The following is a 10,503-nucleotide window of genomic DNA, read 5'->3' as shown; positions in this document are numbered from 1 at the left end:
ATTGACCATGAATATTAAAATTACACATGATTAATAATATTTCACATATTACATATTTATGGTTCGAAAGTCTACTGCTGTATTTCACTTTCTGGGGAAATTCAAGACTGGAAAATGTAGTTTACTCTTATGATTCACAACATTGTCCAGAAGGTGGCGGTATTGCACCATCACCATCTTTAACAGCCGTGTAATATAAGAGGAAGAAGGAAGTGATCGCGCAGAATCAGTCAGGTTGATATAGGATCGAGCGCAGCAGCGTCTCCAGAGTTCACGGCTCTCTGATCTGATCCAGTGTCTCCGTCTTCACAACCCTGGTGAGTCAGACTCCTCCTGTAATATGTCCCTCAAGACCATTGCAGTAACCGGAGGCTGTGTTTGTTCAGTGCAGCAGCATGAAGAGTCCACCGTGGCCAGAAGGGAGGAAACTGGTTCACCTGGATCTGAAAGGTGCTCCCCCCAGACCAGAGTACCTCCATGAAGTGAGTAAGAGCACGGACCCACACATGAGTGTCCTCACAATTATAGAGAGACGCACGCCTCTTAATTGACAAAATGCATTCACCAAGCACCTTATCCTAACCTTAACCATCACGACTAAATAACAAACTGTTACCTAAACCTAACTCTAACCCTAAAACCAAGTCTCAACCCTCAAACAGCACATGGAAATTGTGAGGACCAGCCTTATTGTCCTAACAACGACAAAATGTCCTCACAATGATGGTATTTAACCACAATTGGCCCTCAGAACTATAGACAGGCTATAGATAGACAGGCACGACAACTAACGAAACAGTTATGGGTGATGGAAGATATCTTTAATTAGATGCAGTCAGTAACAAGCACTTCCTCACCTTTGATATGCTGCAGCACACACAAACACACACACACACACACCCTGTCTCTGTGTAAACCTCCACCTTCATCTCCTCAGCTGATCTCGCTGCTCTCTCAGCTGGGAGTGGATGGCCTGCTTGTGGAGTATGAGGACACGTTTCCTTATGAGGGGGAGTTGAAGCTGCTGCAGGCCACAGCACAGCCTGCCTATAGGTGCAGTGTTACACATGAGCCTTGTTTATTCCTCTCCCTTCCCTTCTTATTATTTGCTTTTTCCTTACACCAGATAATAATTCTTGGATAGCCATTAACATAATTACACTGATATTTATGAGTGTGTACAAATTGGTGCAGATCCAAATAAAAATCCATTACTGGTGAGTTACCTGTGGTTTTACAAGGGGACTATTGGACCTAGGGGGAGATTTATAATAGGTCTATGACAGGTAATAATGGACAATGAAGCCAGGGATTTGTACAACCCTGTCCAACATAACCACTAGATGGCACCCGTGTAATAATCTGTCCTCAGTAAAGTCTCCACACAGTAACACACATTATACAGAAGGAGCTGTGATAGTTCCCATGATGATCTTTCCTGTGCAGATTTTACAGGACATTCATTAGAATATTCATAATTAATTAAAGAGAAGGTAAGTGTCAGGTATTACTTAGTCAGATAGTAGAGAGGAAAGGGAACCATTTTTTGGTATTGTAACCAAATTAACCCTATGACATGAAATGTACTTACAAAAAAATGTATGTGATTTACCATAATTCTGTCATTGAATATGTTTTTTTCCTGAATTTATTTATAGCTAAAGATAAAATCCTCATCATGTAGTGACATCCTGTGAAACAGTTATGATCCCTCCTGTGAAGGATGGGGTTAGTTTCATGTGCAAGTCTGACGTGCCATAACATGCTTTGATTCCACAAGTTCAGTTAGTGAGTCTGTTAACCGTGTGCTTTATTTCCAGCCGAGAGGAAGTTCTATCCATGCAGGTGTTCGCCAGGTCAAAGGGCATCGATGTCATCCCGCTGGTGCAGACATTTGGCCACATGGAGGTGAGGCCGACATATAGAACTTGTTTTGTCATGGGATAAAAACCTCTTGTTTATGTACAAATAAGAATCGGAACGATACAAGTGACAATAATAAAACAGGTGCAGAACAAACAACAACAAACAACAAGAGAACAAAGAAAGATACGGCCTTGGACTAGAAATCCATTATTTCCCTAAAATAATGGAACAGCGACACCATTGCTAAAAACATAAGCAATTGGTTTTAAAATGAGATTTTTGGTGCTTAATGATGACAGAGAACAAATTTTCAAAGTTAACTAATTCAGCTCTTCTGCCGGTTCTAACTGTCTGCGATGCGGCTACAGCTGCTCAGTTTTGGAGTTCACCATCAGGCACCGTTTGTGTATTCCCTGTCGTAGTTTGTGCTGAAGCATCGGCCCATGTGGCGCCTCAGAGAGCTGCCGCACTGCGTGGGCACCCTGAATCCACACGCAGAGGACGGGGTGAGGGTGGTGATGGAGATGCTGAGGCAGGTGGTGGAGCTGCATCCTGGTCTTAACACGCTACACATCGGAGCAGACGAGGTGAGGCCTTTGTTGTTTGTTTTTTTGTTTTTTTTTACCAGCTGTGTTGTCATAGCTGGGCCACCACCATCACTCATGTGCTTGCCATCTAGGTGTACATGCTTGGTGAAGGGGAGCAGTCAAAGCAGTGGTTGGCTGCCTCGCCAGAACGTACAGTGCAGCAACTTTTCCTGAATCACGTGACCAAGATCGCCAAGGCCATCAAGGAGGCGTGGCCTGACATGAGCATTATAATGTGGGATGATATGATGAGGAGTATGAGCCAGGACACACTCAAAGGTGAGGAAGAACAGCTGCTTCTCACTAAAGCAGAAGTATTGTCGCAGCTTAAGGGTTTCTCGTTAAAAAAATGAAACACACACACACACACACACACACAGGAATACACTATCCCACCAACCTTTAGAGCTTTTACAAGTGCTCATAGGCAACTGGACCTGCCTGTGCCCCTCAAAGACGCCCCACCTCCAATCCAAGAGTCCCAGGGACCCCAGGTTGTTGGCAGGGACTCTCTGTTGGTCCTTACTTATGTACGTAACTACCCACCAGTCAGCTAAAGCCACGAAGCCGCATGGAGGAGAGGTGTAGCACACCAGAGTAACACAAGCAGGCCCAGCCGCCCATATACAAATCTCCCAAAGATGCCAACAAGGAAACATTAGAGGCAGATTTTAAAAAGTCTGAAATTCTGAATAGCAAATTAAAAGATTAATGAGTGAGCAAAAGAGAAATAAATTAATAAGATATAGAGCGTAGAAAATAATGCACTTCTGAGAAAGAATAAATGTATTTTAGCCGGTATGATTATATTCCTTCAAAAACATTTATTACTTTTAGATTTTACCAGATTCTGAAGATAGTGAAGAAAGATTAAAAAAAATATGCAGAACGATAAAACAGGACTAAATATAGATAAATGGTCAAATAAATAACTACAATTTGAAAGCCTGACTAAAAGGTAAGGAAGGCTGTTTCAGAGTCGTGGTCCATAGTTTTAAAATAAATAAATAATGTCAGTGTAGAATTTTCCTTATTGTTTTGAAGGCCTGCTTGGTCTTATTTCAATTTGAAGGTCCACTGCTGGTTTTTGGTCAGTTCACTTAAATGTCTCTTAATATGACTGTTTCTATTCATTCTATAGCAATTTCAAACTTGTTTTCTTTTTTGTAAAAAGCCAGCGGCCTCGTAGGACTCGTCCAGCCCATGTTGTGGGACTACACCCCTAACCTGGACGTGGCCACAACTGGTAGGGGCTGTTAACCATCAGAATTGGCCATTTAACATGTGGCTGTGATATATTATCCCAAATCATGCATTCGTAGTGATGTACACCCTCTAACTGTGTCGGCCAGTGTCTCTGCTGGAGAAGTACTGCAGTGCCGGCATGTCAGAGCTGTGGGCAGCCAGCGCCTTTAAAGGCTCGACCAGCGTTTACACCTGTGTGACCAGCACGCAGAGACATGTGGACAACCATCTGCAGTGGCTTCAGGTGACTGCTGCTTTACCTGCTGCCATTAAGCTGAAGGGAATTGCCCTCACAGGCTGGCAAAGGTAAGACATATTTTGAAATGATTGATTTGTTTTTCTGTAATTGTAAGTAGGGATGTGATGGAAGCCTCAGGGTTAGAGGACTGAGTGGACCATCAGGCAATGTAACTTGCCCTGTAAAGTGCTTTGAGAGGTCATTAAGACTGGAGAAGTGCTATATGACCCTGTTCAGAGCTGCAGGAATTACCATCCACTCTGAGTGATCCAATCACTGTTGGTCAGTGCTAAGTGCACGTCTGAACACACCCTAACACACCCTAATGTGTCCTGGGCCACATATGAAGGACCACCAACTGAGCTGGTGTCTCTGACCTGCGATAGTTCAAACTTATTTTTATGATTCCCTGTGTCCGTAGATTCGTTTGTTTGCAGCCGGCCCTACAGTATCAATACTAATCACCGCATAATGATTGCTACATTTCTTAAATTGGTCAAATCGTTCCTCATAGCTGGACAATGAATCACTAAGCCCCTCCTGACTCCGTTCACTCTTTCTCTTCCTCTATCTCTCTCTCATGCTGAAACCGACACACGCACAGATCCACACACATACACAAACATCGTCATGGGTCATATCTGTAAACTGGGTTCAAAACAACATCATTTGGACTTGTTACAAACACAAATAGCCATCATGTGTATTTGCATATAGAGCAGGAAGTCGGTCCCCGGAGACACATTCAGGATGCCTTTTAATACCAGGTGTGAACAGTCGAATTAAACGCTGTCCACTTATGATCGTGTATCACAGCTTAAGTGATAATAGCAGTCCGGAACAGGGCCTAAAATACAGACCATTTACTGTATACATGAATTTGAAGCTAGGCGATGCTTACGAAGATCACAGTTGTCACAATTCAATAACAGTGTATCTTTTCAATATATATGATTGATGAACACTTGAATTTTGTTTGGACATCATGACTCAGAAATGTGATGTTCAATCAGAAACCAGTTTAAAAAAATGTCCAGTAATTAGCACAGAGCTTTTAACGTTGTCCCTCTCCCCCTGTGTCAGGTATGACCACCTGTCAGTGCTGTGTGAGCTGATGCCTGTGGCACTTCCATCACTAGCAGCCTGTCTGCAGACTCTCCTCCATGGTCAGCTCAGCGCTGAGGCTCTGAGCACAGTGACTGAGAAGCTGGGTATTTCCTCAGTGGAGGTGGCCGTCATGGAGAGGTGAGGTCTGGCACTGTTTTTAAGAAAAAACGTGGCCACTCTAAAGTGTTGGAGTAGCTTCAAATTGTTCTTTTCTCTTAGGGGATCTGCAGCCGACTCACTGTTTCCAGGAAGGAGGCTGGCTGAGTTAATTGTGGAGATGGATGCACTGATCAACTCGGAGGACATACGATTTTTTCACAACAGCATGTGAGTCGTGTGCAGTGATCATACCTTTTAACATGTTTGCATGTTGGCATGTCCACTCGCTTTTATCAAGTTTCCAGAAATGTTCGTGCTCTATTCTAACAAGGTGTTACTCAGACATTAAACTGAGATTTACCTAGGGGGCTGATGGGAAATGTTCCAGAAAGTGTCTGAAACAACTGATACATAGACAGCTCATAGTTCCCAATACAACCATAAAGCACACATTTTATGTCGGTTGATATCGGGCCAGCTACAACCAAGCTAGCTATGTCCTTTTCCGGTTTGCATGCTAACTGCAAAGAAAGGAACTAATGTTGACTTCTGTTCATTGGTTCTGAAGAGCAGCTATGTTTGAATGGCAGCTGAATACCTCTGTATACTCACATTGCAGGCTTGTGAGAGGATGGTTCAGCCCCTACCAACAACAGAGGAAGATGGTCAGCCCCCTCATCACCATGGAGATTCATAACCAAGCATCAACGTGAGCACGAGTTTCTTATATTACAGCAAGACTTTGTGATACAGTCAAGTATTAGAGTCCCTTTTGGGTGAAAAATGGTCCAAACTAAAAAGTCAAAGTACACAACAAATATTTTCCTCTTAAAGATGGTTTCTGTAATTTTAGGTCATGTGTATCATACTTATCTATGTTCGGGTTAGTTAATCTGATTGTGACTGACTCAGGCCATGGCTCCATCCTCTGATCGTTAATCTGTACACAGCTTATTGTGCCTATCTACAGCCTCAGAGTGCAGCAAGAAGGGCTGGAGGCCTTTAGCTTTGTTGTCTGTTTGTTTTTGCTTCACATTACAATGTCATTCTGTGCACAATATTTGGTTGTTTTGTTCAGAATTCCTTTTTTTGTCTTGCAACTGAATCTCCATCTTGTCTCATCTCGTCAGACTATTGACCGCACTGCAACAGAAGGCAGAGGCTGTAAGAGAGGAGATGGTGCGTCTTTACCCAGAGTCTACAGCCCAAGAGTGGATGGAGGAGCATGTTAGCCCTGTGATGGTTCCTTTACAGAGGATAACAGAGGATATCGCAACGTGTGTGAAGGAGATGGTGCCGTAGAAGAACACTGAACAACTGCTTTCTAGACCAATTCAGACTTTGGTCTTTTTTTTTTTGCACGCCATATATGTGAATTAACAGAAGTGATTTAATGTTGAATTTGTGTTGAAGAGCTAACTGATGATTGTAAACTGCACTGATATTGAAAAAGAAATGAATAAGTATCATGAGCAGACTTGGGGTTTGTATTAAAACATTTTAATATGATTTTCTTTAAAAGAAAGAGTAAACAAAGACAATAAAATCTATCAACAGTTAACCCCCAAATCCTCAGTTTTTTCTCTCAGCAGCACAAACATTCAGTGTCTGACGTAAGTGACACAGCCCTGATTCAACACACAAAGAAATGTTCAGTGGAAAGAAAACACTTTAAATCACCAAGGTGTTGCCTGATATTCAGTCTTTGGTTCACAAAAAGTACAAAAACAGAACAGCAGCCCAATAATCTCTCACAGAGATTACTCTTGACTGAGCCATGAAAATCCTTCAAGCCTGGTTACAGTTTGCACATGCATTCATCTGGACTCCAGCTATAAACAGGCAAAAAGGCGATTATTAGCTGGGTGGGCCAAACTGTGGGAAAGGCACATCCCATGACTTTTACGCATAAACACCTATTAGAGTACAAGAGGAAGGCACAGTAAATCTGTGCCTTCCTCTTGTACTCTTACATCAGAAACGCAATACTCGTTTGCAGAAAGCTACATTTACAGTGTAAAAAAAGGTATTTCATCCCATTACTGGAAACTCTTGGAAAATGTTGATTAAACTTAATATGTCCCTGACAAAACATGTAGGTGTGGGAAATAACATGGTACGCTCCCTCAGCTGCAGTCGCCCTCCCTCACTTGCACACACGTACAAATTAAGAAAAGGCTTCACCCGCTATAATGCCCCAAATTCAGTCCACCTAGAGTTACAGGAAGGTTGTGAGTCACAGTGATCAGAGTTCATTAGCTTCATCATCCGAATCACTGCTGTCGTCCGCATAATCTTCCTCTTCTCCGACCTCTGCCTCTTCTTCGTGCTGCCTGCGCTGCTGCTGCAGGTCCTCCAGCCCCACGAAGCGCTTCAGCAATGCAGCCATTGCCTCCACATCACTGACAGGTCACAGACGGAAGGGACAAAAGCAGAAAATATATTACAATTCATTTGATACCGTAGTACAATGGTAGAATACTTCACAAATGTTTAAGTGGTTATTTTAATATTAGAAATCAATATATCCAGGCTGATGTATGTAATGTATGAAAGCAGTCGCCATTGAGCCTACAATTTTTACTTTTATTTCTCTCATCCAGCCAGTTATGCGGTTGCTGTCAAACTTTAAAATCGTTTCTCCACTGTCATGCAGTTAGCTGCCATTTCAGTGAGCCGCTGTAAACCCTTTCCACCCCATTCTCCTCCCTAGTCTCCACCCCAGTCTCCACCCCATTCTCCTCCCCAGTCTCCACCCCAGTCTCCTCCAGTCTTCATCCAAACCCTGATCGAGTCCAGTAGAGTCATTCATCGTCACATCCTGATCTTCAACCCCCATTATTGTCTCGACCCCCTTAAATCCAAATGACTTCACAAAGAGGTTTAAATGCTGAAAGACTATAACATATATATACCATCACTTTCTTTGTTGTGCATGACAATAAAATATATGTTCCACTATCAATTCAAAGGCTCTCCTGGTTGAAATGGAAATCCCAGCCACACATTTAGAATCATTAATAATTCTTTACGTGGAATCAGGGGGACATACAATTAAATGATTATGCTTAAAATCATTATTTTCAAACTGATCATGATCATAGAGTAAAATGTATTCCAAAACTTAGTGTGTACATGCTGTACCATGTTAGTGCATATATCTCATTGCACGCACATTCTCTGGAGAATCTTTTCGAAATTTTCAACTATCATTCTGCCTAAGAAATACTGCAGAGATCAAACAATTGGACAATATGAACGTAAAGATCACTTTTTCTGTTTTATTACAGATGAGTTTTAATGCGTACACACATTTAACTAGGCTTTCAAAAGCACTTGAAGGCCATCCATGTTTTCAGTTTCTTGTTCTCACTCATTACACGGTCTGCTTCATGTGTTGGAACTGTCAGCAGCAGATATTTACCTGCGTCCCCCCAGCATGGCATTCTGTGTGAGGGGGTAGGAGAAGCCAGCAGCCAGCCGCAGCATCAGCAGGTACCCCTTCCCCAGATACCGTACCTTCTCCTCTTGGACGCAAATATCACAGAGCTGTGTCAGATCCAACACAACTGGGATACGAAGAGAAAGACACAGGGGAAAAGGAAATTAAGATCTTAAATTGCAAAACCAAACTTGTGGTACTGATTAACCATCTCTGTGGCTTCACTGACCTTTCTCTTGGCCCTTCCTCCACAACGTAAGGATTGAAGCGTACAAGCTGATGGTCTTGAGCTCGATCAGATTCTTGGTTTTGTCAAACAACGCCTCCTCCCACTCCTCCATGTTCTGCATGGCCACAAACAGACATCCGGTCACATAGAAAAGCTTCCATGGGATGCTGTCTGTGCACAACACAGTTAACAAGAAGAGCAGAGACCGGCATGAGATGGGAATGTGGAAAGTGATGTTGATGAAAAGATCTGGTGATCACATAATGTTAATTCAGTTTGTGTACCTGAGCTGTAGTATGCAGCTGCCAACCCAACCGATGTAATACCTGGAAATTAAAATGTTGTTATTTATGAGCCAGTACAGGGACAGATACTTTTATTAAGGAAGGACAGTACATTGTTTAGTTGTGGTTTGTTTATCAGCACGGTGACACAAAAACTACTGAATGGATTTCCAAAGAACCTGGTGGCAGGATGGGACATGTGCCAAGAAACAACTCAACTTTTAGGGTGGATTTCGACAAATGGGTGGAAAAAGGGATTTTCTAGCATTTTCTTTAACATTTTGAGAGCATTTTTGACATTTTTATAAATTTTCCAGGGAATACTTCTTGGATTTGATAAAGAAAAATCAGGCACACTCAGGAGATTCTAAGTTGGTGCAATTCTAGTTTCATATCTGAAAATATCATGTCAAAATACACACTTACCAACAAGAAGAGACCATGAACGAATGCCCGGAGATCTCTTCAGGTGGAGCAAAGTGGAGCTGTGCTCCTCTACTGTCATGTATCCCATCTGAGCAGAATCAAGCACATCATGTATTTTATCAAAAGACAATTTTACATGGGTCTTCAAAGGCAGTTCACCCCAAATCACAAATTAAAAATGAACCTGTTTAAGATGCTCTTCCAAACAATGGATTCAATCATTTTATATTCATACATTATGATTTGTTTTACATTGTTTTGTATTAAACACGGATTAATTGTTTCATAACCAATAATTGAAGCACCAATGATTTTAATGACACAAACAATTAACTTATTTAAGTTCAACTAAATCACCATTTCCTCATCATTAGTTTGACGTGTTAAAACCACTGCTTTTCCTAATGTGACAGGTCAAAGCCTCTCTTGTCCCACACAGTCCCCAGGATGATCCAGAGATGCTGATGTCAAATATGTAATTAGCTCTCTCAGTGAAACTGCCCAAACAGGTTCTTTGGATTAGCCAGACAAACGAGGACATTGTAACTGGAGAGACAAGACACACAACAGTAATGAATTCGTTGGAAGTCCATTGAGCAACACAGGTCCATCCACCTCCTCTTTCGTGGGGGTAGAAGTCTCAGAGGTGGAGGAACCACACATCACCACTGTCTCAGACTAGTACTGAACCAAAACACTAAATTAAAGACATTTTTTTATCACTTACCTTTCACCGATGATTATTTCAGCAAATATCCGCTTGTATGGTTCAATAAAAAGTCGTTTGTGTATAGAAACGCGCGTGTTGAATTATAAGGAAGTCGAAATCATTTCATTGCACAAAACAACTGTAGCAACTGTCATGAATGGGTTACACTTCCTTCCGGGATCCGTCAGCTCTGATTGGACAGTTTCGTTTACACTCTGACTTCAACATAAAAGCATACCTGCATTGTTTTAATGGATTTTGTGAATTCAGC

At 42.0% G+C, this 10,503-nt stretch overlaps 2 protein-coding genes across 3 annotated transcripts; one reads left to right on the top strand and one right to left on the bottom strand.

The window, feature by feature from the left end:
* The first annotated feature begins 213 nt into the window (after positions 1-213).
* On the top strand, positions 214-6,703 carry hexd (hexosaminidase d). 2 transcript variants are annotated; one of them, XM_062414371.1, is made up of 12 exons: positions 214-317; positions 392-482; positions 938-1,053; positions 1,821-1,908; positions 2,289-2,453; positions 2,546-2,732; positions 3,628-3,699; positions 3,806-4,004; positions 5,020-5,181; positions 5,263-5,370; positions 5,762-5,851; positions 6,273-6,703. In XM_062414371.1, exons 2-12 carry the CDS (start codon positions 396-398, stop codon positions 6,442-6,444), a joined length of 1,446 nt encoding a protein of 481 aa, XP_062270355.1. In that variant the 5' UTR covers positions 214-317; positions 392-395; the 3' UTR covers positions 6,445-6,703. The 2 variants fall into 2 exon arrangements, with proteins under 2 accessions (XP_062270355.1, XP_062270354.1); XM_062414370.1 differs by having other exon boundaries at positions 387-482.
* On the bottom strand, positions 6,621-10,394 carry LOC133976224 (cytochrome b-245 chaperone 1 homolog). Its single transcript, XM_062414372.1, has 6 exons — positions 10,251-10,394; positions 9,524-9,611; positions 9,098-9,139; positions 8,814-8,984; positions 8,567-8,711; positions 6,621-7,544 (listed from the first exon to the last, which is right to left on the bottom strand). The coding sequence occupies exons 2-6, from the start codon at positions 9,609-9,611 to the stop codon at positions 7,388-7,390; spliced, it is 603 nt and encodes a 200-aa protein (XP_062270356.1). The 5' UTR covers positions 10,251-10,394; the 3' UTR covers positions 6,621-7,387.
* Between the last annotated feature and the right edge of the window lie 109 nt (positions 10,395-10,503).

The sequence above is a fragment of the Platichthys flesus genome, chromosome 20 (genome assembly GCF_949316205.1).
Source record: "Platichthys flesus chromosome 20, fPlaFle2.1, whole genome shotgun sequence".
NCBI classification, from domain to species: Eukaryota; Metazoa; Chordata; class Actinopteri; order Pleuronectiformes; family Pleuronectidae; genus Platichthys; species Platichthys flesus.
The sequence above is the reverse complement of the archived record's forward strand: the minus strand, read 5'-3'. Positions and strand labels throughout refer to the sequence as shown.

Excerpts from the sequence above, each read along its gene's own strand:
- hexd (XM_062414371.1), top strand. The coding sequence starts at position 396 with ATGAAGAGTCCACCGTGGCCAGAAGGGAGGAAACTGGTTCACCTGGAT. Across the intron at positions 1,909-2,288 it reads AGACATTTGGCCACATGGAG|TTTGTGCTGAAGCATCGGCC; the intron begins GTGAGGCCGACA and ends TCCCTGTCGTAG. Across the intron at positions 2,454-2,545 it reads TACACATCGGAGCAGACGAG|GTGTACATGCTTGGTGAAGG; the intron begins GTGAGGCCTTTG and ends CTTGCCATCTAG.
- LOC133976224 (XM_062414372.1), bottom strand. The coding sequence starts at position 9,611 with ATGGGATACATGACAGTAGAGGAGCACAGCTCCACTTTGCTCCACCTG. Across the intron at positions 8,985-9,097 it reads AGCTGCATACTACAGCTCAG|ACAGCATCCCATGGAAGCTT; the intron begins GTACACAAACTG and ends TGTTGTGCACAG. Across the intron at positions 8,712-8,813 it reads GAGGAAGGGCCAAGAGAAAG|TTGTGTTGGATCTGACACAG; the intron begins GTCAGTGAAGCC and ends TTCGTATCCCAG.